The sequence below is a fragment of the Corvus brachyrhynchos genome, unplaced genomic scaffold, assembly GCF_000691975.1.
Source record: "Corvus brachyrhynchos isolate BGI_N302 unplaced genomic scaffold, ASM69197v1 scaffold59, whole genome shotgun sequence".
NCBI classification, from domain to species: domain Eukaryota; kingdom Metazoa; phylum Chordata; class Aves; order Passeriformes; family Corvidae; genus Corvus; species Corvus brachyrhynchos.
The window spans coordinates 4505112-4521693 of NW_008246054.1; the positions used below are offsets into that span (position 1 = coordinate 4505112).

The window sequence follows — 16582 nt, forward strand, 5'->3', positions numbered from 1 at the left end:
TGCATACAAATACAGAGTTGCAGCACCAGCCCCTCTTCACCCCAAGTTCTGCATGGAAGTGAAATGATGGTCTGCTGAGAGAGCACTGACAGTGTGTGATGGATTCCTGTGTCACACTTCATTTGGGTGTGCTCGTTTTCTCTGATGAATCCAGTTTCCTTTGAAGCTCCCTTGAAATACAATAATGCTATATATGCTGAAAAGCTAAGTAAGGAGTTCCTTTCTGAAACTCAGCATCTGGCATTGGGATTCTGTTCAGCTCAAGGTGAACTCTCCTGGGAGCTGCACATTGTTCCTCTGCCATCGTTTGCTGCCAGGGGACAGCAGGACTTGCCAAGGCCAGCTCTGGGCACGGGGCACTAACCTTTGCCTGCTGTCAGTGGGGAGCAGTTCAGCTCCTCCAGAGCATTGCTGTTAACACCTGGCTTATTTCTTGCTTTAAGCCAGTCTGCAGGGGAGTCTGTTCTCTACCCATTTAGCTTTCTGTCCCAGCCTGGGCTCTGTGACTGCTCCTGCAAGGCTGCACAAACCTGTGACCTTTACGTGGCACTTCGCTGTTCCAGTGGGCATCCCAGAGATTTTGCAAACCTGAAGGTCTCCGTTTTAGGTATAAATAGGAACATTTCATTTGACTGAAGTAGAATTGGAGCTGGAGCCACTTAAATCATGAGCAAATTTGGCTTGGAAGATTAAATAAATGCGTAGCTTGCTAGTTTTGCCAACTGGAGCACATATTGACAAACAGTGAGCTCCTTTTTTTTTGTCACTAATTAACTACTCTGGTAATTGGAGAATAAGAATTAAGATTGTGCTCTCACAATGATTTGCTTTCCTTATTGTGCCTGCTGGGAATGAGTGATTGCAGTCAGTTATGAACAGAGTCCATTGCAATTCCTTCCCTGTCACAACAGATGCTGTTGGGAAGGTACTTCAGTGAGGTTTCTACACGATTCTGGCTTCTCAGTTGCTAGCCTGATAGCATGAAAAATGCACTAGCATTGAGGAGAAACACACAAAAAAGTAAGAAAAAGATCAGTGAGTATCATCTTTATTAAATAACAGAAATATGGAGAACCCTCAGGAACACAGTAGGAGGTGATGGTTTTTCCAGGGAGCAGTTTACACAGTCATTGTTGATTTGGGACTTAGCTTGTGTATTCCTAAGAAACGTTTAATATTTGTAAACAACAGGGAGAAGAGGAACTAGGTGCTAACATGCAATTTGACAATGCTGAAGTGCCTCTTTTCTGTAAGGCACATTGAAGAAGGGACACTGGATAAGTCATTGTACTTTCTTTTCACTGAAATAACTGGATGAGGGTCTGTTGAGTCACCCTCCAAACTGCACACGGTGAAAGTCCTTTAAGTACAAAAAAGGGAAATTCAGTAGGAGACTTTTTCCAAGAAGAGAGGGGCTTGGGGCAACCAAATGTGTTCAGGGGTATTTAAAAAAGGAGAACTGGCCATTACTGGGAGAGTGGTCACACAGACAATAAGTGAGAAACAGACTGTGCACAGAAGTGACCAAAGATTTACCCTGTGATCAGGGGAGTCGTCATTTATTACTGAAAATACACTGGTTTTTAGCAAATTCTGCATTACTGGGAAGAGAAAAGGAAGAGACAACTGCAAACAGCAGGGCTGTTGAGACTCTTCTGGTCCTTCAGTCAGGCAAGTCTAGGAAAAAAGCCCAAATCTGTGTGTTTCTCCTGGTTGTGGAGCTGCACAGTGGCACACCAGCAGTTACCCAGGGAAGCTGACACTGCATTTTCTGGGTTGCTTTATCTTGCTGTGTGCTCACACGTTGTGCTGTGCAGGTTGACAGGTGCTTCCCTGAAAGCCTCACGTGGTCTCTGCTGAAGTCTCATTAAATTAGGTGCCCCCTCTTACACACTTAAATACTTTCAAAATTAAGGTGAAAAAGCAGAAGTTTTAAGCTTGCAGTGAGTAAAACAAGACACGCCATTCTGGGCTTTTATTTTCAAGCTTTGCTTATACAGACAGAATCACTGCATTTCTTAAGTGCTTCGTGTACCTCTCGTGAATTATTCACAGACCCTGCAGAATATGTCTTTGCCAAGCTGCCAGCTGCGTAACTTGGACATTTTTGGTGACACTTTGCAAAAACAATGAGTGAGATCTGGCACACTGACATGTCGTGGGTGCTGGACCTGCTCACAGTTGCTCTTGCTCACCATCCTAACCCTTCATGTCCACCACAGACTGATGCATTTTAATTACCCTCATGATTTTAGTGGTGGCACAGTGCCACCCTTAATTTCAGCCTGTGACATGCTTGTTGTGCATTGAAATTTAACCATGGGTAGTAATTAATTACTTGTGTTTTCCTGATTCCTGAATAAATGAAGCTATGCAGCTCATCTCCACAGGGCAGCTGAGCCATTGGCCTGTGAACAAAAAATCATATTGGGATTTTTTGGCATAATAATACCATGCTTTTCCTTGGATGCAGAGACCGAGAACCACCTTGACAGGGCATGTGGGCACATCACTGCCTAGCCAGATTCCTATTTTGCGTCCCTTAGACTTAACTAAAGAAACATAAGTGTCTCTGTTGAATTCTCATGTTCAGAAACTTGGGTTATGTTAATGCTATGGCTTCATTAATTACCCCATATCAATAAGAAAAGGCAGCTTTTAGCCTCCTAGCGTAAGAGAGGAGAAGAAATGGTAGTATCAAAGGAAAGCTTCAAAGACAGGCAGAGCTGTCTCTCGGGTAATTTCTGATCCCTGCATTCTCACCACTTCAAAGCTGGATGTGTGTGTGTTTGGGTGAAGGGGGGGCTGAATCCGATTTCTCTAATAAGTGTTGGCACCGGACCTGTTTGATATGGGATGCAGGGAACATTCTGATTTGTTATCGCCTTTGAAATCGCTCAGACGACCTTCAGCAAACGGCCTCTTGTTCCAGCTGCTGGGGGTGGGTGGGGAGAGGGGCACTGGGGAGAAAAAGCCCCTGTTTAATTCACATGCAAAGGATGCCCTGAACTTGTGCTTTCAGCAGTTTTTTAGTTACAAATGTGTGTCTTGATTGAAAGTGAAAAGTTGAAGAATAATAGACCTATAACGATGCATTCTTTAATCTGCCTCTGCCTTAATCCTCAGTTTCAGGGGGAAAGGTGGGCACTCATTTAGGATGTATGCATGGAGCAGGGGCTAGTAGCTTTTCTCTTTTTTCTTTTCTTTCTTTTCTTTCTTTCTTTCTTTCTTTCTTTCTTTCCCTTTTTTCTTTTCTTTTCCTTTCTTTTCTTTTCTTTTCTTTTCTTTTCTTTTCTTTTCTTTTCTTTTCTTTTCTTTCTTTTCTTTCTTTCTTTCTTTCTTTTTTTCTTTCTTTCTTTCTTTCTTTCTTTCTTTCCCTCTTTTCTTTTCTTTTCTTTTCTTTTCTTTTCTTTTCTTTTCTTTTCTTTTCTTTTCTTTTCTTTTCTTTTCTTTTCTTTTCCTTTTCTTTCTCATGGATAACATCATGTCTGCAAGACAGACATTCATTACTTTTTCAGCTTTCCCATCTCCATGCCAGCTAATGGCCATTGTGAACCTGTTGGACTCATCTTAAAGCAGCATCTGAAGTGGACTTTTTTTGAGCCTAACTAGAGAGGATCACATACTTGGTTTGATCACTGGAGATTAGCAAACCATCTATACGTTCCAATTAAAGCAACTCTGCAGTCAAAGAAAGCTGTAAATTACATTAAAACAAGGGGTTTTTTAAATATACATTAATTTTTTATTTTCAAATGTAGACTTTTCTAATCTGGAAGTGCAATGCTGCCTTCCCAGCAAACACAGGTGGGATAATACCATGTAAATCAAGCTTGGGTCCAAGTCTGGGCTGCACCTTATGAGTATTGGTTCTTGATCCCACCCCAAGAGCCAGGAAATGTTAAAAGGTTTGTAGGGAGGTGCCTCAGGGTACTCGTGTCTGCAGCCTGGAAAAGGCATTGAGACCTCAGCTGCCTTTTGTCTCACGGCAAGGTCAGCGGTGCTGAGCCGTGAAACATCGATCCTGGACTGGCTTTTGAAGTTTTAGCATCACAGCCTGTCCACACTGAGCACTGGGGACTCAGGAGTCACTGCTGTGCAGGATTTGGACATGGGCCACTTCACACTGCTGCTCCTAAAAGAATGAGAGCTTTTAGCATTCTGACCGTTTTTAGCATGGTGAATTAATCACTTGGATGCAGCATCCTTCCCCCTCGCTTCCCTCACCTCCCTTTAATGTGTTTTACTCACTTCATGTGACTTCCTTAATTTCATACTCTTTTTGTGCCTTTGAAAAGTCTCGTACTGTCAGTTGGAATGTATGGGCACGTAAGGCAGAACTAAAATAATCAGTTGTACCAGCAGAAGAGAGAACCCCCCCTTGTGAGAACATGTGTGTCCAACCATGGTTTCAGGCACCAGAGGAGCTACCCCTGCTTCATAAATTCACTCAGAAGTTCTTCTGTCTAGACCAAGATTCCTGAGATTAATGCTTTATCAAACACCTTTCCCGTGACAAGTTCTGTGCATACAGAATTGTTGAGTACACTGGGATCTGTTGGAAAAAAAAAATTGATTTGCAAGTCCAGGATTGATGGAAGCTCCTCTTGTTTTTCCCTGCTGCTTTTCCTTGACAGAGTCCAAAATGTTCCACAGGGCTGGGCTAAGAGAGCATTAACATGTCAGCTGGAATTGTTAAACACGAGAGCCATTGGGCAAGGCAAGGACAGCCCTACCTTCTGGTTTGGGGGCTAATAAAACTTAAATTTCAGTTTTGTCCTTTTACTTTGTATGTAGGTGAGCACACATTTAAGTCATGGATGTGTGCAGTCATCTACAACCTTAAACTTCTCTCAGTATGATTTTTGTCTGCAAATGTAAATGCAGTTTCCTGAGGGATGTTTTATTTAGCCCCGGTAGACCCAAAGCTTTGGCTTAATGCAGCTAAATGCTCTTTGTGTCGTTTGTAACTGAATCACTTATTCAACACAAGACAAGCATAAACTTATAAAAATGCCTTCATTTTAGAAACAGACTCAAGCTGATGAATATTTGCATAGATCAGCCACAACCCCATACAAATGAAGATTTTGCTTTTTTAAAGAGAACTCATTAATTCAACAGGTCTTGTATGTATTTTTTTTTATTGAAACTGTGTTGAACTATGTTCATTTTTCATTGCAATACAAAGGAAATCTTGTGTTACTAATTCCCTTTCTTGGAATCAAGAGGTGAGGGCAAGGGGTCAAAAGAGTGAACTCAGAGATACATCTTTGTTGATCCATTTTCTCTCCAAAGCTGCTTCTTTATCTGTAGTAATATATAACTTTTTTTTTTCCTACTGTAGCTTGACATATGGTCTAAATCCAACTATCAAGTTTTTCAGAAGGTAAGTCTCACATCATTTCTCTCTACCTAAGGCACATATGTGGAATTGATTTTAAATATCTGGGCTGTTATTTTAAGTAATTCAGAATTTATTCTTTGTCATCACAACTTGCAAATAGCAAACAATAATCTGTAATGATGGAAAACTGTGAGTAGAAAAGAAGATCACTTCTGGTGTTATTTAATTTGGATTTATTTCCCATCACAGTTCCAGTCCATGGTTTGGAATAGGGAATTGGAGATTATACTACACTAGTCTTAAAATTTCATGAGGAATCTTTGAGCATTCTTTCTTTAGTTTACATCTTTTGGGGTGGAAAGGACTATTTCACGTTCATTTGTATTTTGCTTTGTTGTTTTCATTGGGGTTGGTTGCCTCACATTCCTGAGGGCTTGAGTTTAATAAATCACTGGAACCCCCTTTCCAAAATAAGTTTGGAAATATTTTCCATGCTGTTATTTTTGCCTGCCCTTCTTCCCATGATGGTGTAAGCAAGAGGAGGGACTTCCTGGAATGAATGTTCTGCCATAAAGTGAGAGAAGACGGATGAGAGAATGGCAGCAATAAAAATATAACTGCTAGGAAGGTTAAAGTGTATTTTAGAAAGATCTATATCTTGCTAGTTTCAAGGAAGGGAAGATTTCTCTTTGAAGGCCTCTTGTCAGAATGCTGTAAGTTCAGATTGATCTGAGTTTAAATTCCAGTTTCCCTACCCTCAAGCCCCAGTTCAAGGAGCTGGAGGCTCCAGCTGCTTCACTGGCTCCTTTCATCCACGTTTGTAGTTTGTGAAACAAATGGGGGTCAGGGACTCGAAAGGGCGTAAAAACAGGGGTCAAAAATGTGGTATCTTAGCTGTGTTTATGCAGCTCCCTTCCAAGATTTCAGATGCAGTCAGGAGGGGAGATGTTTGACCTGGGATATTAACCTGCTGGAGAACAAAGGACAGCTTTTGGGGAGCTTGGTTGCTCTCCCTTCTCTGCCTGGCATTAAAGTGAATTTGTGCTTCAGTTGATTCTTTACCCCAGAGATTAGTGGTTTAAATATTCTTTCTATTTTAGCATCAAGTAGGGTAATAGAGCAGGAAGTAAAACCAGCATTTGTTTATCAGCCTGCTTTAAAGTGATTTTTGCAGTGGAATAAATGTAAGGTTCTGGAATGACCTGCATCATCTCAATTTCCCAGTGTGTGTGTTTGGTTGTATGCTCATTTGGGCATAAGATTGTCCTCCTGGATGTTTTGGTTTAGAATAATTTTGAAGGGTAAAGTCATACTGCTGTAATTTGTGTTAAATGATAATAAATAACCAGGTTTTGATGATACAATGGTCTGTAGCAAGATAACAGAGTAGAGTAAATGTACAGTTTGCTTAGATGTCCACATTAAGAACTCGGAATGCATAAATAGGTGGAGTAAATTTCCCTTCATGTGCAGGTGATGCTTTCAGAGCCGAAGCTGGAGGAGATCAGTGAGAAAACATAAAATACCCCTCTTACTGCTGCCTCTGTGGCTGCAGTATGGATAAATGACAATCTTTGTTCTCTTCCTAAGTTCCTGTTGTCCAGTTTTCTCTTGATAAATACCAAAGTGTTAATACTTACCAAAAAATTAAAACCAACCCAGAAAGACTTCAGGGAAAAGGTGTCCTGTAACCAGTTTGAACAACTGTCTGTGGGGCTTTTTAATAGTAGTTTTATAGATTTTGTTGCTGGCTCTGTCACTTTGTTACCTTGGACAACTTCACCTCTCTTTGGATGAGTTTCTCATCCCTTAGGCTGGGGTAATATTTGCTGACTTCACAAGAGTTCTCACTGAATTGGTTGCATAGAGCTCTCAGATTCTTGCCTGAGAAATGTGATAAAAATGCAAGGTGATGGCACCTTCTAATCAATAGATTGTGTAGATTGAGCATATAGTTGAAGAAGTTAAGGCTGGGACCCACGTCAAGTTTTCAAACAGGTGATAGGAAGCGCTGTGGTTCAGCATAGTAAATTCTGTGTGGTGCAGTGCTTGGTTTGATTTTCTCTTTATTGTCTAAAGCTGCACTTGTGTCTACTTGTAATAGCCAGGAGCAGTGATTTAGCAGTAGCAAAATGAAGGAAATAGATAAAACAGTGTTACAGAAACTATTATACTCTGTTACCAGGGTAGGATCTGTACTGCAGGATCTTCAGAACAAATGTTTTCATGCCACTAAAAAATCATGAGTAAATGTGTCAGAGCAAATCTGAATGTTCTTGAAATGTGTTTGTCATGGCAGTCACCAATATGGCAATGTGGAAGAAGGAAAAATAGGGATGAGTAACTGCTCCTCCCAAGGAGGAGGCTGGGAAGCCCTTTCACTGCTGCCTCTAAGTGTAAAATCCATTGCCCCTCTGAAGGACAGGGCTGTTCCTCTTTAAAACCCTGAGCAAGTTCCCAAACTCTGTCTTCAATGATACTATAACAACATCTGGAGCTCCCCAGATCCGTGCCTGGGGGAGCTGCAGGCCTGTCAAATTCTCCCAGGGCTGCAGCATGACTTTCTAGGTTAAGGACCTGAGACCTCTGATCTTCAATCCAACCCTGTCAAACGAAGCTAAATTTGTCCTGACTTTTTGTTTGCAAACGTTGGCTGTGTCAGCAAGGCTTTTCTCTCTCCTTTTTATTAGGCAGGATACCTGTGTGTGATTTGATGGGGGCCACTCCCAGAGGGCCCATTACTGTTCAAGTGTACAGTCATTTTCCCAGTTCCCTGGAGACTTCCTGAATCTGGTCCTGGGGTGAATAAGCCTTACAGGCACTGAATACACCAGCAGGGTTAGATCCAGAGAATGGAGCTGGGAAAGAAGGGAAGGGAAGGCTGAAAGGGCAGAAGCACAAGGAGCAAAGAAAAGGTTTTTCAGACTTCCATGTTGGCGTGACATTTAAACTCCACAGGAGCAGCAACTGTTTTCATCTTAAACCTCCTTATTTTAACACCTCATGTCTCATGATCCACTAACACAAGAAGAGGAATAAAACAGGAAATAAGGAAAGATTTGGGGGCCTAAAGCTTGGTATACATGAAGGCTGCATAATTCCAGCCGTTGTGCAGAGGGTTCAAAATTCTAATTGTAAAGCATGGTGCAATGTTCATAACTTTGCATTCAAAACAGAGGGAAGAACAAAGAATTTTGGAACTGCTGTGAATGAATCAAACTGGGAGATGGTATCAAACAGCTGCTCAGTTAAGAGCAGCATAGCTGGTGTTGCTGGGTACTATGATGAGGTTGGCTATTTAAATCATATGCAAAGGCTTTAAACCCATATATTTTGCTCTGATCTCAGAGTCCCATCCTTATTTTCACCTAGTCTTACCAGTTTTAGCAATGCCACAAACTGGTTGTATTTTGGCTTGATCTGCTTCTCCCCAAAGCACATTTTAACCAGAACTTTGAGAAGCTGCTTGTGAGCTGTGTGATCCCAGAGTGATGGCATTTTCACCACCACAAGGGCACATAAGTATTGTAATGTATGAAGATGTATTCTTGTCAATAATCTCAGAGTGAGATCACATGCAGGATGAATGCATGCATGAGACAAACCGTGGGCTGTGCTGCTGCTGCTCAAGGAGAGGAGCTGGGCTGTTCCAGGGTCACCTGCACGGCTGCTCCTGGGCAGGATCAGTCCCTGCCTCTCTTCAAAGACCTCCCTGAGCGAAATGAAACTCTGTGACTCAATCCAGATAAGCAGAACAAGCGAAATAATAACTAAACACTTTGTGAGCTCTGAAAACAAATGATAAATCCTATGTTTCAGAGAAGTGTGGTGGTGTTTTCCTGAACTGGGAGTGGGGAAGGGTGTGTAAAGATTTGTGTGGAGTTCATCAGTGCCTGTTCCATCCATCATCCTTCCCAGCACCTCTCGGGCACCACATTCTGTGCTCCACATTCCCTCCAGAGAAACTCAGATGTGTTCCTGGAGAGAAGATTGAGTAATGGGAATCCTTGGAAATGAACAAAGGCATTCATGCAGTTTTCCGTGCTATAAAAGATCTAAACACTAATAAAATAACTTCCTTTTTTTCTTTCCCTTAGTGCTGTGATCAGCCTCCAGAGCTCATTGCTACAGGCTACTGTTAAGGGCCATGAACTTACAAGGGTTTAGAAAAAGAAAAAATTAAAAACCTTTCAGGGGATTTAAAGAATCCCTTTATATTAGATGGAGTTGTCAGTGCCATGCTTGAGGGAATAAACCAGTAAGTGGCAAGGAAAAGTTGTGGCTCTTAAAGGAAGCTCTGCACCTACTTTGCAAAAGGGTATTTCCTGGCAGTGAGATAGAATACATGGGGGGAGGGAGAGCTTTTATAATATAGTCATGTGATGGTTTTATTAGGCCAGGTGTGTAGCTATGTTCACCTGATCTGTGGTGGAGCAAAGCTGTGCCTTAGGTCTTTGCTTATCCCAGTTACAGGAAGTACTTGCTCAGCCTTCTCCACCTGTAAATTGTATAACTTAATTTTTTTTAATGGATTTTCCAGCTTTGGAAATGCTGTATGACTAAACAGTGTCATCAAAGCCCAATAAAGCCATTTTGGATGTGTCACCTTTGGAAAACTCATTTCAGCAGAGCAGTACTGTTCCAATGCATTACAACTCTTTCTGTGAAAAATTGAATCTCTTTGCCAGAATTTGTTTTTCCCATGTAACTGAAGTCTCTTTTCCTCAGTCTCCAAGTGCTTAGTTAAACAATGGCTATTTTATTTAGCAGAATTTTGCTGCAGGAGGTTGCCTTGTTTTACCTTTTTTTCAGACAAGAAACCCATATGTTTTTCAATAGATGAATTGTGAAATATTGAGCTCTTCTGCAAGATCTCTTGGAAATCCATTTCAAGGTCCAGAGCAGAGCTATCCCAATCAATGTGTGCTCCCCTGAATATGCTTCCCTGTAAAAAGAGGTAGAGAAATTAGAAAGTGACTGATAACTTAGATAGCAGTAGGTAAGGCACCACAATAAAAGTGAAGTTAATAAAATAAAATCCTGAGATGTACAAAATATCATCCTGTAGCCAGAATAAATTAGTTTCTGATTCCAACTTGGCTGGAAGAAAAAGTGTGTCCTTTAAGCGAGCTGGCACATACACAGTTTGTTTTGCTTTGCTTTGGTGTGAAATTGTATTGCCATTAGGAAAGCTGGGTATTGATCTTCTGGGATTTTTTCTTTTCCCCCTCCTCTTTTTTTCCTTTTTCCTCTTCTGTTTTAATCTTGGTCAGTTTGTGTTTTCTCTCATCGTCTTGGGGGGTGTTATTCTCCCTCACTCCCATGCCCTGAGCAGTTTATCCATGGCCCAGCTCTTTTCTGTTTGACATCACGTTCTTTGCTGGGTTAGGAAGGGGAGGGAGGTCATTTCCTTACTCTTCTTCCTCAAATTTGACACCCACTTTGATCTTTTTTAGATACCAGCTCTTGCTTAGGGTAGAAATCGCCTTCTTTTCGCGCAGAAGGCATTATTAGTGTTCCAGCAATGTTGGGATGGCTTTTATCTCCCCAAGGAATCTCATTATCTTTACATTACAATAGGAACAGCATATGGGCAACTTTGCCAACGTGGCCAGTCAATTTAAATTTGTTAATAGCAGTATTTTTTAAGCAACTTTTTTCAGTACCAAGAGAAAACAACTTTGTTGTTCAGGATTAAAAAAAAACAAAAACAAACTGCAGTTTGTTAGAAGTAGAAATACAGCAGAAGGAGAACGGCTGCTCATAAATATCTTCAGAACTTCCTATTCTTTGACATGTCTGCTACTATCCTATAAAAGCACCATCTTAAAAAAATTCAGATAGGTGGTGGGGCTTGGGTTGGCTTCTGAGCACCACATGAGATGTGTTTAAAAGAAATGGCTGGTTTGAGTTATGCTGTGCTATTAATGCACAGTTCATCACATTATTTCTCATATTTATTTTTACATGGTAACACATAAATGGCTAAAACGGGCCGGGGTCCATTTTGTGAATATTTTTGCAAACTCACCAGAATGTGCAAAATCCTGAAAGTTTTCCCTTCCAAATGTCAGAATCACATGTCCCTGCTCACGCTGAACGGAGCCGCTCTCAGAGCCGGGAGTGTGCGAACGATGGCAGCAGATCCTGGGTCTAAAATAGCAGGAAAACTCAAACAGGATTCGGTGTGGGACAGCCTGATGTGATGCACTGTTCTGTGGAGGAAGTTTGTACAGTGTGAATGAGAGCCTGGCTATTCATGGATTTATTCAGGAATATATCCTTTGGCAGATTCACCTCCCTGAATAGCGTCGAGCACGAGCCTCTCTTTTCTCCAGTGAAACTTGGAGTGTTCCAGCTCCCAGTGCTGAATTAGACTGAACTGCAAACAGGGAACAACTGGAGTTAGCTGGGAATAGCAATGGGAATTTCAGTTGTCACTTTCTCTTACTCAAAGTTTGCTGCAGTCTGTAGACTGGCCCTGAGAAGAGCTCCACTTCTCCATGTTAGAACTAGAAAATACAATTTAATCACTCTCTATAAAGTCATGTATTTTGTTGGAAGCTTTGACATTACTGATGAGGACCATTGAGGTTTAGGAGTTGAAATCTGTGAAAGAGCTCTTTGTGGTTGTGTTGTTTTGAGTTCTTTATTGTCCAGCCTAAAGAGTTTTTCCAATAATTCTTGCATTCAGCCTGGAATTTTTAAGAAGCAGTAAGCTGTTGACTGTGCTGGTAACAGTTGACAGGCTGAATACTGCTAGAAAATTGTATTATACCTGCCAGAAACTGCCCCTTCAGAATAATTTTTTAAATGGTAGTTATTTAAAAAAAAATCTGTCAGCACTGGTTAGTTTTCCTGATTTTTCTTTAATTATTCTTGTTACTATAAATACACATTTTATATGTATTGTGTCCACGTGCAATTCCCAGATGTGTGATCTTGTTATGGCTCTGTCTGGGAAATTAAAAGGCTTTTTATCAGAAATCTTCTAGTAAGGGAAGTACTTACAAACCGTAATCGTATTAATTGATTCCTGGTTTCAGAGGAAATGAAACTGAGTAATCCTTGTACTTCCTGGTTTGCTGCCTCTCCATGGAATTTACAGTTTTCCTGCAGGTTAACATTGCTTTGTCTGAAATGGGGAGTGAATAAAGGTATTTTCTTTCTCCTTTGGTCTGATGCAGGTGACAGATCATGCAACCACTGCCCTGCTGCACTACCAGCTGCCCCAGATGCCAGATGTGGTGGTCAGGTCTTTCATGGTAAGTATGGTGGAAAACACATTTTTCCAGTTATATTTGAGGGTGTTTGCAGTGATTGACATCAGGCAGTTCTGATGCAGTTGTAATTTCCCCAGTTCAAACAAGCTGGACAGTGGAGATTGTGATTCTTGGTGTCTCATACCTGGACAGGGATGAAGAGCTCATTCCCATTTCCCTGGGGTAATTGGTGTTGGAAAACTGAGCTGTGAACAGCTCTTCTGTCCCAGCTCTCAAAATTGGCCTGATGATTCCTGTCTGCAAAGGTCTGGGTCATCTGTCACGACAGGAGGAAAAACTCCCCTCAACCAAACTCTTTCCTATGGCCCAGCCCTTTGCCTGTTCCTTCTGTGCAAGTTCTGGATGGACAAAATCTGCTCCACTGGAAGTTCCCTGGTAAGAGGAAATTCCCAGTCGGTGTATTCCAGCTGAGGCAGCTCTGCCAGTTTGGGAAGGGCTGGGCACTACTTCCAGAAGGTTCCATTTTGCTGTATCCAAACTTTGTTCCTCCAGCACATCAGCAGGTGTTTGGAGAAGCAAGGAAATACTGGAGTATTCAGATCTTTTCTTACTGAATAAAACTAATCTAATACTATTCTACCTTGATACACAGATTTAGGTTTATCCCCTTTAATTCTGTTTCTATTTAGAATCGTATTTGTGCAATAAACTTGTATAAGAAGCAGCCCTGTTAATCAGAGGGTGAGAACAAGGAATTATGATTCAGAATTCCTTCTACCAAGATGAATTTTGGCAGTGGAGGCTCTTGCTGTTCTCTCTGCCACAGTCTCCCAGTGGAGGATTTGGGGGGAGATTTTCTCTGCAATTCAGGCTTTTTCTTCCATTTCCTTCCCTTATGTTGCCCCTTCACCTGGAGCAATGCAACTGAGACTGAGAAACAAAAATCTCATTTTTCCATTCACTCTTTTGCATCCTTAATTTCCAGTGTGTAATTTCAGAGCAGTCAGGCTCCCCTCCCTGTTGTGCTGGATTGGTTATTTAATAAAAAGGCCACTAAGATGAGAGATTTGCAAAGTGCATCTTACAATAATAGGTTTTGAAAGGTGAAAGCAACCATTACTGGTCAGATCCATGTTCAACATGGTCCTGAAAATGAATGTTTAATAGAACAAGTCGTTTGTGTGAGCCAAGGCCCTGCTGTATTGATCAGAGAAAACACCAGAACTTCCAACAAAGCAAAACCAGCACAAGTGTCAATATGTTGGGCCTTTCACCTGTCTCTTGTGCAATCCATGTGACAGGATGTTCTAAAGCCCTAATTTTCTGATGGGAATGAAGAACCCATTCCTTTCTTTTCTGTCAAGAGATGTCTCAAGTGCACAATTTAACTTCATTTACCTATTTTTGTATTATGGCTCAGAAAATTCGATTTCTCGGTAGTGCAAGCAAAGCCCATCCAAGCTGAAGTAAATAACAGCAATTTACTTGTAGAGTTGTGTTGCCCTTGTCCCCATATTTACTGCTCAGCCCAGACAAGATCTAGTTCTTCTGGAGGAGAGTTATTGACAGCCCAAGGTTTGGTTGCTATAGAGAAAACTCTGATGAAGATGGAAGGATTTGTTTCAATAAACTGAGCTGACCTCTTCTTCAGAGAACAATTTTCTCTTATCGATGTAATTCAATAGGACTTTATATGACAAGATTCATGTGCATCCTTCACAGGATAAATCTGCTGGTCTGGGGCTTTTTTAGCTGTGTATCTCCTTGAGTGGCGAATTGGGTTATGTAATGCTCATTGCTGCGTGTGACGATGGGAACAACCCATTTCAGAGGCAGGAGCTTCATGAGGGAACATCTGAACTTACCCTGTGCTGTTCAGCACCACTGGCCTTTTATATATATATATATGTAGTCATCAGTGTAATCAGGTTTAAAATGGCTCCGTGTTTTTATGACCAGTGAGTATTGATCCTAAAATCGCATTAGAGAGGAAGTTCATTAGCTGGATGTGGGAGTCCTTCTGTCTTAGCTCTGAGGAGCCCAACCTGCAGTGGGAGTGCAGCAGGGGGTGATAGATGGCCATGGCAAGAGACAAACCATTGCTCAGCTGGAGAAGGCACCATCAGGAACAATCATATCCCAGTAAAAATAGGAGGCATTGCAGCACCCGCCTTCCCTCACGATTCTGGAGCTGCGAATGCCTGCTGCTCACAGGGCAGGAATTTCTATTAAAAAATTTGCTTAAGTGACTAAAAAAGCAAGAGATGATTAATAAAGTGGAGAATTCATCTCTACAGTGACCTTGTAATCTTCAGTGTGCTTGTGTTTATAAAATCAACCTGCGCCTCACTGGGGCCTGGCCAAAGCACATCCTCTGTCCTTGCTGCTCCTGTGTGACAAGAATGATGACAAAGGGAAACATCCACATCCAGTTTTCTTTAATTTCTCTCCCTTTTCCTTTCAGACCTGGTTAAGAAGTTACATAAAGCTGTTCCAGGCTCCGTGCCAGCGCTGCGGGAAGTTCCTGCAGGATGGCCTGCCACCCACATGGAGGGACTTCCGAACACTTGAGGCTTTCCATGACACCTGCAGGCAGTAGGAGCCCAGACCCTGCCACCACGAGGACTCAGCACTCTGGAGCTTTGGGACAGCACTGATGGTTCCACTCCTGAACCTCTCTGTCCTAAGCAGTGAGATTGTACTGAAACATTTGACTCTGGAGCAGCCATCTGCGAGGCACAAGTGAGACTGATACATCTTGAAGAAGATGGGAAGGAGCTGTGTGTGATCTGAAATGATCTGCCTGGGAAGATGTGGCAGTAATTATCATTATGCTAAGCTTTAATGAAAATATCCATTGTACAGTTTGCATTTTGTGACAGAATTTGCAATGCTGAAGACTTTTATAAGTTTGAAATAAATTTTGTATTCCCAAAATTTGTGCTGTTCGTTTCGTTACTTGGTCAACAAAACCCTCGGGTTTGGTGTGGATTTTTCAGTGCTGCTCTTTCCTTTAGGAAAACTGGAAACATTTAAACATGCTGAAATGTTGGGGGGGGGTTGTTGCAAGGCTGCTTATATGAGTGCTGGGATTTTTACTGTGGAAGAGAAGATTATGGCATTGATTAAACATGGAATTTCAAAGGCATGTGGCAGCTTGGAAGATGCAATGTAACTTTCTAAGGCAGGGGGGAAACAGATGTTTTCCTTTACTAAAATTGTAATGAGAAATGTTAACAAAATCTGCACGTATTAAGTGGTTAGAAAACGTGTGATGAGCAGTGACAGTCGTGTTCTACAACTGAAAGTAGTGAAATAATTCAGCCCTAAAGCAGTTTCTGCAGCACAGACATCCAGTGTTTCCTAAATGATTTAAAATGTACATGGAACACGCTGGAGAAGAGCAGGATCCCTCCCAGCAATCCGTGAGCTTGGAAGGGATGGGAAAGTTCATCCTATGAGCCTTGGCTGTTTTTGCTTCCCCCAGACACAGGGAAAGGTCCCTGGTCCTGTCCCAGCCCTGGGGCGTAGTGGGTGAAGTGTCTTCTCTGGTATTTTCTTGACTCCACATCTCCTGTGTCACCCCCTGACAGCCAGTTTGATTAATTCCACTGTCATTCTCACCTTGTTCCTCTACAAACCACAAAGGTTTCAGTAATCGGCTGATTTGGGAGCTGGGAAGGGGAACTCTGGAGGTCCCTTGTCACTCCATTAATTGTCAAATAAATTGACAGTGCTGCAGAGAAATTTTTGAGGTTCCTTCTGCCTGTGGACAAGCTTCTGTAGCAGGATTGGCTTGTAGGAAAGAGACATTGAAAGAAAATGCGTGTTTATGACTATGGAGGCACAACATTGTGTGTGGAGAATGAGTGTGTGTGAGAATGTTGGTAATGAGATCTCTTTTTTTATTTCCCATATTATTAGTAGTAATAATACTCCAAATCACCAAACAGAAGAATTACCACAGCAGTGGGATAATGGCCATTTCAAACCCAGCTGCAGTTGAATTACC

At 41.8% G+C, this 16582-nt stretch overlaps 1 protein-coding gene across 1 annotated transcript in view; it reads left to right on the plus strand.

The window, feature by feature from the left end:
• Positions 1–15507, plus strand: part of MED27 (mediator complex subunit 27) — an 84191-nt gene extending 68684 nt beyond the window's left edge. The window contains exons 6-8 of the mRNA XM_008642195.2: positions 5348–5389; positions 12535–12612; positions 15035–15507. Of these exons, the coding sequence (XP_008640417.1) occupies positions 5348–5389; positions 12535–12612; positions 15035–15169 (255 nt within the window). The 3' untranslated portion in view covers positions 15170–15507. The remainder of the gene's footprint in view (positions 1–5347; positions 5390–12534; positions 12613–15034) is intronic.
• The last annotated feature ends 1075 nt before the right edge of the window (positions 15508–16582 follow it).